The 13,623-nt window shown below is 46.4% G+C and overlaps 1 protein-coding gene across 4 annotated transcripts in view; it reads left to right on the top strand.

Moving 5' to 3' along the window:
- Nucleotides 1-13,623, top strand: part of LOC119661584 (NACHT domain- and WD repeat-containing protein 1) — a 275,579-nt gene that overhangs the window by 235,172 nt on the left and 26,784 nt on the right. For all 4 annotated transcript variants that reach the window (XM_038070985.1, XM_038070984.1, XM_038070986.1 and 1 more), the window contains exons 20-22: nucleotides 5,311-5,677; nucleotides 5,746-5,988; nucleotides 6,075-6,391. In XM_038070985.1, coding sequence (XP_037926913.1) covers nucleotides 5,311-5,677; nucleotides 5,746-5,988; nucleotides 6,075-6,391 — 927 coding nt within the window. The remainder of the gene's footprint in view (nucleotides 1-5,310; nucleotides 5,678-5,745; nucleotides 5,989-6,074; nucleotides 6,392-13,623) is intronic.

The raw sequence follows: 13,623 nt of genomic DNA, 5'->3' as shown, positions 1-13,623 counted from the left end.
CCAGTCATACCTCCTGGTTTGCCTCCTATATAATCAACAACGTCAGTTGTACCGCTGGCTGACATCAAATCCAACTCCACTTAGCATCTCCTATTTTAGCCCCACACCATGCTTACAACATAGGGGACTGCCACTTATACCTTGACCACTTCCTGATTAGCGGCAACGTCAGCATAAATCCGAACCCGAATACATTTCCATTACTGAAAACCGCACCTGGCATCAGTAACCACGATGCCATTATCCTTGATATGCATTTGTCCGATAAAGTCAGTCAAATTCAACCTCCCGATAGAGTCATCCGTCTACCACCTTTTACAGCACCTGATTTCGAATCCTTGCCTGGTTTGATTGACTGTCATAGCCAAGATGATTATGCAGGACCTGTAATGGGACTCCGTTTTACCGCAACCTTTTCAAGGTCGTTGGATGCAATTTCAAGGCGACCTAGCGGAGATCTCCACCATTTGCATCCCCAGATGGCTCGGCACGTTTCAGGACAACAACTGGCTGCTTCATGGAATCGCAGCAGCTTCGCAACGAGCTTATGATGCCGCTATCTACGCGGTCGTTCCTGGACATGCATCTACGCTGTTAACTGCAAAAACGAAGGTTTAATGCTTATTTCGATTGAACAGCTGCACAGCGACGCTTCGCGCCCGATTGGTTTCGCATATCCTCGATGCAGCATAACGACAACTGAAGGGGACTCACGTGTGGCCAAACTCCCAAGTCGTGCTGGCATGCAACAAAGACCATCCGCCCAAATGGCAAACCTTTATTATCAACCACACCCGGCTTCCTACAGCGGCTTGGAAGCATGGGCGATCAGCTGACAAGAGCGCAGATTAGTCAAGACGAGGCTTGAGCCCTGTTGATTTCGCTTCCTATCGCCTTTGGTGGCATGGACCAGATTGGTTGACGAGGTCAGAAACCCATTGGCCATCCTCAACGTCTCAACACTCCCTTGCTACCTTGGAAGAGTGAACAAACGAATCCTCAACGCCGTCTATCTGCAATTGCTTGCGGATTTTGACCTATTGCACTCGTTGGAGAAATTGCACTTTTGAAAAGCCACCGCCTCATTGAGCAGAGAATGAAGCATCGCTTGCGTATTTTGTTGAAGAGTCGTTAAACTCTAGCATTTCAAGGGCGAACGTACGCGGTTCATCTCTGTCGAGTCAGTATCAAAACGCAGCCCATTGGCCAGACTCAGCCCTTTCATTTGTCAGCAAGGACTGATTCGAGTAGGTAGACGCCTAACACTACACACCGCTTCCATTCAACAAGAAACACCCCATCGAGCTTCCTAGCGGGTGCACCCCCATTAGACATGTCATCGAGAACGCAGACCAACTGACATTGCATGGTTTTCAAGTCATACTATCGTATCTCTACCGCTTGTTCTGCATAACGAGATGTTCAACAGGCGCCATCGGAGTAGTTCATCGGGGCGTTCGCTGCAGTAAATGGGCCCGTTACCCTTCGTGCGCGTCGTCCCATCTCGAGTCTTCGCCATCACAGACTTGGACTACGCTGAACCAGTGTTCTCCAGGGGCAGAGGAGCTAAAACATGAAGGCATAGCTACTTTTATCTGTTTTGTAATTCGAGCAGTGCGCATCGAAATTGTATCCGACCTTTCCTCAAATGCATTTATTGCAGTTTATTCCCGATTCTGCGCTCGCCGACGAGTCTGCGAGAAGCTCTACTCCGACAATGCTACAACCTTCAAAGGCTCCGACAAGAACTTACAAGCTCTTTTCGCAGCGTGACCACGGCCTTGGCTTTTCGAGGTCATTCATACCACCTCCAGCTCAACACCATGGCGGTCTCTGGGAAGCAGCGGTGTGCAGTTTTTAGCACCACTTTCGCAGAACTATCGGAGATCTCACTCTTACCTTTGAAGAGCTGTCAGCACTGGCTGCCAAAATCGAAGCATGTCTCAACTCGAGGCGCCTCTGCCCATTCAGTTCAAATGCCAACGACGCTGCGACCCCAACGCCGGCCTATTTCTTAGTTAGATCATCCTTGCTGTGCTCTAACGAATCATAAAGGAACTCAGACCAGCGTACGTCCATCAACAACCGATGGAGGGTACTGAACAACCTACGTGTGAGTCAGTGTCGTGCTGCCTTATGCGAATCATTTCTTGCTATAGTGCCCACCACCCCAGGTCGGTGGGCAAATTTTGAGCTCAACTCGCTTTCTTATCGCCGCACAGGTTTTCGTCTCCGCGTGATAAAAAATAGGTAGTGGTAGTAGTACACGGCCATGAGAGAATTCGGTATCCCAATGAAATTGATAAGACTGACTAGGCTGACCCTGACCAATGTGCGAGGCCAGATAAAAGCAGCAGGATCGCTCTCGAGACCATTCAACATCGACTACGGTCTAAACCAAGGGGATGTCCTATCATGTGTCCTCTTTAACCTGGCCCGGGAGAAGGTGATCCGTGATGCTGAGGTAAATGCAAGAGGCACCATCTTCTTCAAGTCCACCCAACTACTAACCTACGTTGACGATATTGACATCATGGGAAGAACAACCCGAGATGTACAGTCTATCTTCATCCTGATAGAGCAGGCGGCGAACAGCGCGCGATCTTGGGCTGCACATCAATGAAGGCAAGACAAAATATATGGTAGCAACGTCATCACCAAAGACCAACCAACCAACAACATCAAATCGCATTGATCAAACGGGAACAATAAAAATTGGAGGCTACAACTCACAACCGATAACAGCTATGACGATGTAATCGGCCCACGGTTGTTGCCAACCAACAGAGCTTATTTCAGCTTACAAAAAATGTTCCGCTCGAAACGTCTCACCATAGAGTCGAAGACATTGATCTTGTCAGTCCTCATGTATTCCTTGGAGACCTGGGTTCTTACCAAAAAAACGGTGAACTCTTAGCCGCGTTCGAGAGAAAAATCCTTCGAAGAATTTTTGGCCCCTTACTTGAGGATGAGCGATTCCGTAGCCTACATAACGACAAATTCTATGAGCGATACTACGACCGTCTGGTCGCGGATAAAATCCGACTCAACAGGTTGCGGTGGACGGGTCACTTAATCCGTATGGATGAGGATGATCCAGCCCGGAAAGTCTATAAGGACAATGTCTATGGTGAAAAAAGAAGACTAGGTAGACCCTGCCTGAGATGGATTGATACCGTAGGTCAGGACGCCAAACAGCTTTTAGGGATATCGAATTGGTGCACCTCGGCGCGAAGTAGGGGTGTCTAGAGTTCCTTATTAAGGCAGTCCTAGACCGAATACCGGTTGTTGCGCCGTTAATTATGATGATGAACCAGTTTTTTTTCCTTTGCCGCTCATCGAGAGGAACGGACGCTCCCGTGTAGTGATCCCCTTGTTTATTGGTCTTCGGCCATTCAGCACCACCCGAGTCGCTTAACAGCAACAAAACCTTAAAAAAGGTGGATTGCATGGAACTCTAAGAGGAAAACTGAACAAATTCATTGGACAAAAGAGAAGAATTAAAATTCACACGTCATTGACAGCTCATACCTGTCATATGGATTAACCAGATATTTGGAGCAAGTAAGTCCTCCAGCAACTTATTTTTAGTATTTTATTTTATTCTCAAGTCGAGTTATATTGCTTAAGATTTGCTTAGATTTTAGGGCCCATCTCAGAAAACACCGAAGGTAATATCTAAGGATTTTGCACAATAGGGTGTAACAAACCGGTGAAAACCATGCTTCTTCCTAAACTGACTAGCTCAGTGGCGTACAAGTACCAAGATCTGCAGAGAAAAGTGGACGTAAACAGTCAATAATAGCCAATGTTTCCAGGCTTCAGCCTGGACAAGGAGACAGCCTTTTTGTGTCCACCGTTCTGGAGCTGGAAGAAATGTTCTCCCCGCTCGAGAACTCGGTACGGGCTTTCGTATGGAGGCTGCAACGGCTTCCGGACAGCATCCGTCTTGACCAGGACGTGCGTGCATGTGTCCAGCTCCTTGGGAGCGCAGGCAGGTGCGAATGTGTGTCGGGTGGGAGGTGTGGGTTTATGGCAGTGGAGGTTTTCTCTCAGCAGACGCAGCAATCCAGAGTCTTTGAGACCCGATCCCTTGTCGAAGACCGGGTCACTTGGGAACCTTGGGTTCCCCCCGTATACCAGCTCCGCGAGGCTGGCAGGAATATCCTCTCGACGGGTTGTTCGGAGGCGAAGTAGGACGAGAGGCAAGACTTCAGTCCAAGATGGATCGTCGCGGGCCATAATGACGGATTTCAGCATCCGTTGGCACCGGATGCTGAAATCCGCCATTATGGCCCCGGCTCTAGCATTAGCAAGAGTTTGCCTGGTGACTTTACACTTCTGGCATGCGATGCACTCTCTAGCCCAGGAGTTGACGTCCTTATTCATAGAGAGCCAGAAGTATTTTTCGGTGACTAGCCGACTTGTTGTTCTGATGGCTGGATGCGCTAAGGCGTGAACTGCAAGGAACACTTCCTTACGAAAGGTGGCCGGAATGTATGGCCGGGGTCCCTTTTCCGAGTACTTTCTTGAATATTAGGCTCCTGCATTCGCGTTAATTCAAAACCTTTCGAACGTCTTCAGCACTTGCTTCTAAATTAAATCCTCCTTTGTGGTCACTTATTTTAATTAGATGACCAAATTCATGTAAAGCAACCTATAACAGCTTTGTTGGCACAATTTCAAGCAAACTTTCCAGGGTCCTCTGTAAGACCTAAAATTCCCTAAAGTCAACATAAGTTCGCGTTCACTCCTTACGTGACATTTCGTACTTTTCATACATACAAGAATATCAACTTCTATCTTTTTATTAATAGCCGAATGTAATGAACTCCCAATAAATATCTTCAAATCGAACGAATCTTCTTTAATGGCTCAACAGACCAAATCGATCCTTGGCCTCCAGTCAAATGTAGCAGTTAAATTCAGGGATGAAAACTGCCACATTCGACCCTTACAAAAACCAATTTCCTTGCAAAACGTAGCTAAATCCTTTCGCTTTTATGGACAAAGTACTTAGCAACAATAATAACGAAAGAGACACTTCATTCAGTATCTAATTCCAGCATCCATGAAAGCCATTAATACCCTTTAAGTCAGCAATAAAGGAACTTGCGTTTAACCTTTAACCTACTTTCGCTCACATAATAAAGGTTTCTCCGAATACCCATTAAGAACTCCCTCAACCTTGCATCATTAAAACATTCGACTACGTTGCAAAACAAAACTCCACAGCTCCCCTACAGGGTCCAGGTACCGTAAAAAGGAACTCATTACAAAATCCCATCCATTCTTCTTCTCCTCCTGCAGGTCTGCACCAATGGCGACAACAGTCTGAAAATCTGGTCATTAACGCGAGAAGATGAGAAGTACACGGTATCGCACTCAGGCGAAATAACCTGTTTCGCTATAACCGCAGATTCATTATACGTAATTACCGGTTCGCGGGATATGTCCCTGAAGGTGTGGCAGGCGACCGGTGGGAAATTGGCTCAAGTCCTGGTCGGACATATCGATGCAGTTACATGTGTCGCCGTCTCGGTAACGAATAAAAGCCAGGTGATATCCGGCTCCAAGGACTGCAACCTCATAGTGTGGGACATCCATACTGGCGAAGAGATACATACGCTGGCAGGACACTTGGCCCAGGTGACATGTGTTAAGGTTTCCGCTGATGGTTAGTTATGTCATTAGATGGTTTTGATAAAGGTGTAACTCCTTCGTTTTACTATTCCCACTTCGCAGGAACGACAGCTGTTTCAGGCAGTGATGACAAGACTTTAATCGTTTGGGAGATAAAGCGGGGGCTGGCCCTCACTTCTCTGCAGATACATATGCCATTCATACGTTTTGATATTAGCTTAGAATGTTCACGAATCTTAGTGCAATTGGTGGACAGTTTTAATCTGCCGGTGATATGTTTGCACAATACTCCAGCAAGTTACGTGAAACTACCGACGTATTCAGCTCCGGCACTTGATGCTGATGGTAAGTCCTTTTGTTATCATTAGCCTTACGGCTAGTTCCGTTGCATGTTCATTAGAATTTATAATAATCAAATCACTAATCGACAGATCTCCGTCCGGCTGGTCCGAAACGGCAAATGAAGCGACTGTTAAAGAAGGAAGTATCCCTGGACACCTACACTTGGCAGAAGAAATATGGACATCTAACATCATCGGTAATGATGGCTCAAGTTGATGAACGTTTGAAGCGGAGATTCTCTGTATCCGCGAGTATGGAGGAAATCTCAAAGATTGCCGAGATGAAATCTTTGGCTTCCCAAACGAGCCTGGGTCCTGAACAGGCTGCTCTAGCGCAATCCCAACATTTCGATCAACTAGAAGCGTTATGGAATAAACGGTCACCACCACGAAGAAGACATAATACGGTAAGTGGATCTAAAAAGATATTTATCTTATTTCTTATCTGAAATTTCATATTACGTATTCAAAGTCGCCAATTATGGATGAAGCGAATTCATCGATGAATATGATGGCATTGGGTGAGACAACATCGATTCGTGGTTGAGATAGATGAAAGGAAGTCGATTTTTCGGTTTTAATTTTCTTCATCTTCATAGCGTTAAAGCCCGCGTCAAGCTTGTGCTTCCCGAATCCTTATACCTAATAGGCACTGTTGGCGAAAACTGAGTCCTCCTAAGAAATTAAATTTCTGCCTGCTACTTGCAGTCTAGTCTAAAATTGATAGACAAAGGGTTTGCAAAACAAAACCTTATTAAAATCGGTTCAATGTCTGTCTGTCTTTAGGTATTACATCACGGGGCGGAGTTAGCTTTCTTTAGCTAGGTCTCCTTCCGTCTTCCCGCGGGGTTCGTAACCGCACCTTCCTCACTTCTTCTGCTTTTCGCAGTTTCTCTTGGATTACTGCGATCATGGAATTGATCGCATCCCAGTCTTCCTGGCCAGCTACGGACAAAATTTTCTGGTGATAGCACTTCACCTAGAGTTTCCTCTAGGTTCCTCCTTTCTTCCAGGAACCTAGGACATTGGGAGAATACGCGCGCTGGGTTCTCTGGGACCCCGTCGCAGTTTGGACAATTAGGTGAGGTGTCCAATTTAAACCTGTACAGGTATTGACGGAATCCTCCATGGCCGATGAGAAACTGGGTGAGATTATAATTGATCTCCCCATGCTTTCTCTCCAGCCACTCCCTGATGGAAGGGATCAACCTGTAAGTCCAACGACCCTTTTCTGACTGGTCCCATCGCTGTTGCCATCTACTTATGGATCTATCTCTTTCGGCTTTTTTCACCTGCGATAAGGGAGAGATGGAACTGGTGTTATAAATGTCAATCGGCGTCATTCCCGAGATGACGAACACTGCATCATCTGAGACGGTCCTGAAAGCAGAAGGCCAGCGGCTGTTCTTCTGTAAACCGTACTCAGTTTATCTGCATTGCCTAAAACCTGCAGCTCGTTTCCCCAAACTGGGACTGCATACAGCATGATAGAACTCACCATCTTGGCTATGAGCAAGTACTCCGAGGTCCTCCTACGTTCAGCATCATCCTTGCGAGAGCCATACTCGTGGTGGATGATTTTTTGCAGGTATGCTCTATGTGCTGCTTAAAATTGAGTTTTCCGTCTATCATCACCCGCAAGTATTTGATGGCCGGCTTGGAAGTGATGATACGATTGCCGATTCTAATACAGGCGTAATTTCTTTTGCGGCGCTTAGTGATGAGGACTGCTTCCATCTTTTACTCAGCGAGTGCCAGTCTAGCACTCTCTAGCCAAGGCTTAACAACACTGATTGCTTCGCTTAAGTACACCAGCGTCTTGGAGATGATTTGCGACCACAACCAGTGCTATATTATCGGCGTAACCCACCACCGTGGCCTCCTCCGGAACCGGAAGATTAAGCACATCATTATACATGATATTCCACAGTAGTGGGCCCAGGACGGAGCCCTGTGGGACACCCGCGGAGACAATGTACTCCTTGGGTCCATCATCGGTATTATACCAAAGTGTTCGCTCATGCAAATAGCTATCTATAATAGCGGCGAGGTAGGTGGGAACACCAATCGTCGCCAGAGACTTTCGTATAAGGTTCCAATTGGTCGAGTTGAATGCATTCCTCACATCTAGGGTGACCACCACACAATATTTGCTGGTACAACCCCTTCTGTGAATTGCATTTTCGGCCAAGCCAGTAACCATTTTGATGGCATCAATGGTTGATCTGGCTTTACGGAACCCATATTGCCTATCTGAGAGGCCCCCTTGGCTCTCGATGGCTAGGAGTCGTCTATTATAAATACCCCGTTCCAACATTTTCCCTATAGTGTCTAGAAGACATATGGGTCTATAGGAGGACGGTTTCCCTGGCGGTTTGCCAGCCTTAGGCAACAGCACCAGCTTCTGCCGCTTCCACGGTGCTGGAAAGATATCCTCGGACATGCACGTTTCGAACAGCTCCGCGAACATATCCGGTCTACATTTGACGGCAAGTTTGAGGGCCTTATTCGGTATATCGTCCAGACCCGGGGCTTCGCTGTCGCCTATTCGACTGCAGATCTCGTGCAGTTCGTCCCTGTTGACTGGTGGAATCGATGTCACATTCAGGGGACGCTGGAAAGTGTTAGTACCCCGCTCTTGCTGGGGAAATAACCCCTGGATTATTTTCAACAAGAGCATAAGGCACGTGATCTGCGGAGATGATCGGCCTCTGAATCGCCCTGTCACGATTTTATAGCCGCTACCCCACGGATTTATGTCCGCTTCCAAATAAAGCTCCTAAAAACATTCCCTCTTACTCCGCTGGATGCGAGCTTAAGGTTATTGTGAGCTTCTTTATAGGCATGCTCCTTTTGCCCTTGATCGATCCTATCTATTGCCCTCTGAGCCGTTCGTCTGACTCTGTGGCAAATCGATCGAAGGCTGGCAACTTCACTATTCCACCAATAATTGGGTCTTCTAGTGGAGAATGAGCGTCTCCTAGACATCGACGCGTCACATGCCTTAAAGATGCTTTGTGTAACATGGAGGATTCTATCCGTGGAGGAGCCTGCTTTGCTAGGCAGGTCTAGCCACACTTCCATGAATGTTTGCTCATCCATCGCTTTTGCAGACCATCCTGGTGTTCTTTTGGATTTCGTCTTCCGGGTTGCGCGTCTCCTGCCTTATGGCTCCGTCCTTAGGTCAAAGGTGATTGCCTGGTGGTCGCTGAACGTAAAGTCCTCGCTAACTTGCCAGGACATGCCACGTGCCAATGCAGGACTGACAAAAGTCAGATCTACAATTGAACCAGTTTCCCCTTTCCGATAAGTGTTTACATTGCCTTCGTTGGCCAGAACTACATCTAACTGGGCAAATGCTTCTAATAAGCACCACCCCCTTGCGTTAGTCTCTTTGTTGTCCCGCTCGATAGCCCACGCATTAAAGTCCCCGGCTATCACCATTGGACCTCGTCCCCTTGCGTCGTGAACAAGATCGTCTAACAGTTCTTGAAACTCAGAAAGTGTGAGGCTTGGTGAAGCGTAGGAGCTGTATACGAATATACCGCTTATTTTTTCCCACACAAAGCCACTAGCCACCTGACGCATGCTATATTATATGGCTTGACGACCGCACGCCCATATCGCCGCTCCACGAGTCGAATCTGTGACCCATACACCACCGTAGAGATTTCTGTACGGTTCACTAATGATAGCAACCTCCATCGCGGATTCGTAAGTGGTCTACGCAAGCAAATCTTGTGCGACCCTGCAATGATTAAGGTTTATTTGTATTAACCTCATTTTTTCACAGCAGATACCGCCTTCCTAAATTCCCGGCATTTACCACTTCCGGCCATATGTCGGTTATCCCGACCCTCCTTTCCTTCGCACAAAATGCATTTGGGGTCTCTACTGCACTCCTTGGCAATATGTCCTTTCACCCCACAACTCCGACATCGATCGGACCGATCGATGCCGCTAGTGCATGCCTTCGCGATCCTTGCACTCAATATAGATCTCATGTATTTGGGAACGAAACGCGACATTCTCCCCAAGTGAGTTTGAAACTTGATTACGAAAGCCGTCAGTTTTCCCCACGCTGGATTTTTCAGCTCAAACATGAGATCCCTTTTCTGGGTCCTCCGGATTTTGCTGACATTTCCGCCTAGGTCTTTTAGGTCAGGGTCAAATTTCACCTTCTTCCGTATCTCCACATACGTTAGATGTCCTCTGCTGGAGATTACAATTGCCTCTGGGCGAATTCGAATCTTTGGTTTCTTGTCTCTTTTCTTGTTCACGGCCTTAGTCGGCAACTAAATATCAATATCACATTGAAGTGGGTAGTCAGACATGCTATATGCAAGTACATAACGGGCTACGTACAAATGGAATAGTTCCCGACTTGTTAGTTTTAAAAGTAGCTAACTTTGCACTAATGAAGGGGGTAAGTCGCTCCAAATTGTAGTTTGGAGGAAGCTACCCCTTGTCTATAAATTTAAGGCCTCGTATTATTTCCTGGCTTTCCCAGCCGGGCTAGGGTCATCAATTCAATTTAATGAAACTCTTTTGGATATTCTCGAGTCGCACATTCGTTGAACGTGGACAGCCCATTAGAGGTTTCGCAATTTTATCACCAAAAAAGACTTCCGGGACTCTAGATACGAACATCCTGTACAGTTCCTTGTTGATCCCATTATCCATCCTCCTCCTCAATTGCTATAAGAATAACACCTTCCTTTCAAAGAAATTAAGCAATTTCTTAGAGGTCTGTTTCAAACACCAACTGTTGCATCCGTGATCTTACATAGGTCTTATAATTATAAAAAGATTGTAATTGTTTGCTCACTAACCCCTCCTTTGACGCCTCATCGTGTCTCAGGAAGGTTTCTTTAGCATGAAGGGGCGCGATAAGATAGTGATGTTATTGATCTACGCTACCACGTGCGTTGACTTGAGGCCAAGCGCACCAAGTGTATCTTTGGTATCAACGGGGATTTTTCTGACTGTGTCTCCAAGGACCAAGTTGAAGGGCATTAGGGCCAGCCCGTTCTTGAGACCGTTTTATGTTAAAATATTCAATTAAGTTACTAATTTAAATTCGCATCTGCAAGAGTGAGGCCGCATAGTTGGTTCTATGAAGTGGACTAGTTTTCCTGGAATCCCAAACTGGAGCTTAGATTCGTACAGTACGATGCCATCGATGCTGTGATATGTACATTTAAAGTTGACGAATTTTTGGTGTATGTCGACTTTGGTACTTCTCGAGCACTTTTCTCACAGTTGAATGCTGAACCACCTTGTGGCCGCCCTGGTAATCATTGATAACTTTTTCCACGAAGGGCTTCAGTCTGTTTTCTAGGATTTCGGTAAATACTTTGTAGGCAGAATATATACCATTTTTCAGAAACTCGATTATTACCTTCTTCAATATAAAGTCAACTGTCAGAGAAGAAAACACAGTAAATATTTAGTAGGTAGATGTATTATAAAGTAAAAAATAATAACTGCCTAGTATTCTGGGCTATGCCAACACTTCATCTAAAACAGGTCGAAAAGTAAATTTTTCTTGTTGAGGACCTATGGTTCCAATGATGACGTTTGACAACTGTGTACGGTAGAAGTTTTGACTGACGATACCGAACTTTCATGACCGTGTAACGTCCAACACAGGCCAACTATCATAGGCGGACATGTAGTCGATGAAATGATGACGTGATTGTTAACTATATGTTAGTAATTTTTCCATTGACTGACCTGTTGGTTGTCCCAGGCTCCCTTTATCTCTCTGTAAAATTGATACCCCATCAGACGCTGCCTCACCTCTGCCTTGGGAGTAGCGTGACCGAAGTGGCTATAGGATCTTGTTTGCCCCCTTGTATACAATGCATAACACAAGGGTATGAATTATATTCAAGACTAGTAAAATCAGGCCTAAGTCAGCCGAGGCAAATCTAAATTTGTGTGTAGGAATGTAGGAGAATCCTAAGTCCACCATCGACTTAATGACGGGCTGCTTCCTCGACGATTACCTACCTTGTCGTGGTGAGGGAGCTCAGTAAGGAAGATCCTCCAGGAAACGAGAGGTGACCCTGAAACCAAGCGGAAATCAAAACTCCAATTCAAGGTGTGACTACAGGGGCTAAAATATGGCCGGAAACTGTGAACTCTGGATACCAGGCGACCCAGTTTCAAATAACCTTGTCTGGGCAAAAAGGGGCTCTACCGAGATCGACTTACTCTCCTCGATAAAACAGAAACACAAAAACCTTTTAAAAAACTAAAATTAAATCTCGATCGTAACGATCCAACCACGAGTGAAAGGACAACCCTAAGCTCATCGATGGAGAACCTGAGTCTTAACTTTGATTCTCCTCTTACTCAAGTGGGAACCAATCTAATTGGACCCTGTCCTTAACGGACGAGCCGTAGCAGGCCCCTTCTGTCAGCAGTCCTGATCCCAGGCTACAATCTGCGCCACCTCCTGAGGCCAAAATCTTGTCCACATCAAACAGTCTTCAGGCAAACCGCCTCCGGGCAAACCACAACCCATGCTGTGCCAAGGTTGAGAGGAAAGGATCGTCCGGGGAAACTGCGGCTAAGTGGAAACCGAAGCGGCAGCGGTCCTGGGATGATTCCAACTCTTCGACACAAAAAGTAGCAACAAGGGCTCGGCTGGCAACGGCTAGGCCTTCATTTACAGCCAAGGCTATCGAAGCCGATGGATGGGTTTTGTATGACGACTCTAGGACTAGGAGAAAACTCCTCCTAGCTGTAAAGACTGAGGGGAAGGTGCGCCACTAACCCTGAAAAGGGTCCCTGAGCTGCCATCGTTCAAAAGGTGCTTCCTCTGGCTCCCAGAAAAGAACGTAATGGTGCTGAGGTTCTGGAACAACTTGGTGTCAGAATAACCTAGGCAGCAAAACAGAAGAGAGAGCCGATAGGCTGGAAACTTTCCGTACTATCGGCGTTCCTGAACCAGATGTTAAGAAGACAGACTGACTCGCAGAGGGTCCTTATCCACAATGGGGGCCATAACCAGCTGTTATTATCCGGCCATCTACCGTCAAGTCTACTTTTAAGGGTGAATTTGTAAAGATTCGCGTAGCCGGGTACAGAAATTTGAACTTTTGCTGGAGGGTGTAAATCCTTGTAAAAGAACATGGGGTCACCAGAGCGGCATTTTTGTTGTCCCTTAAAAAGTGGGACATGAAAACCCTAGTAGGGCTTTTAAGGGGACACTGCTCCTCAAGCTACCATAAGGAAAAGATTTGGCTTCGGCTATGTGCAGCCAATGTAAGGAGGAAGGTAAGATTTTCTTCAATGAAGAATCTTCACACTCTCTGCCTCTGGAGAATGTTATCATTTGCTAAAGCCTACGAACTCCGTATGCGGGAAGCCATTGAATAGGCGATTTACAAGGAAAGTATAATGGGTTTAACAATCGGCTGAGTGCTCGGAGTTGCGACTCCCCCAGTAAACTAAACTAACTAACTAATGGCGAGCCGGGCAAGAAACCGTAGTACATTTTTGTAAAAACTTGAGTCCTTGAGGCCTACAAGGAGGGGTCCGTAGGCCACAAACCGAGAAAGAAAACTTCTTCCAATTGCTCCACATTCCTGACCACAAACTAACATTCTCCCGTTCCTTTGCCGGCTTA

Source organism: Hermetia illucens, chromosome 1 (genome assembly GCF_905115235.1).
Source record: "Hermetia illucens chromosome 1, iHerIll2.2.curated.20191125, whole genome shotgun sequence".
NCBI classification, from domain to species: Eukaryota; Metazoa; Arthropoda; class Insecta; order Diptera; family Stratiomyidae; genus Hermetia; species Hermetia illucens.
This window is presented reverse-complemented; position numbering and strand designations above follow the sequence as displayed.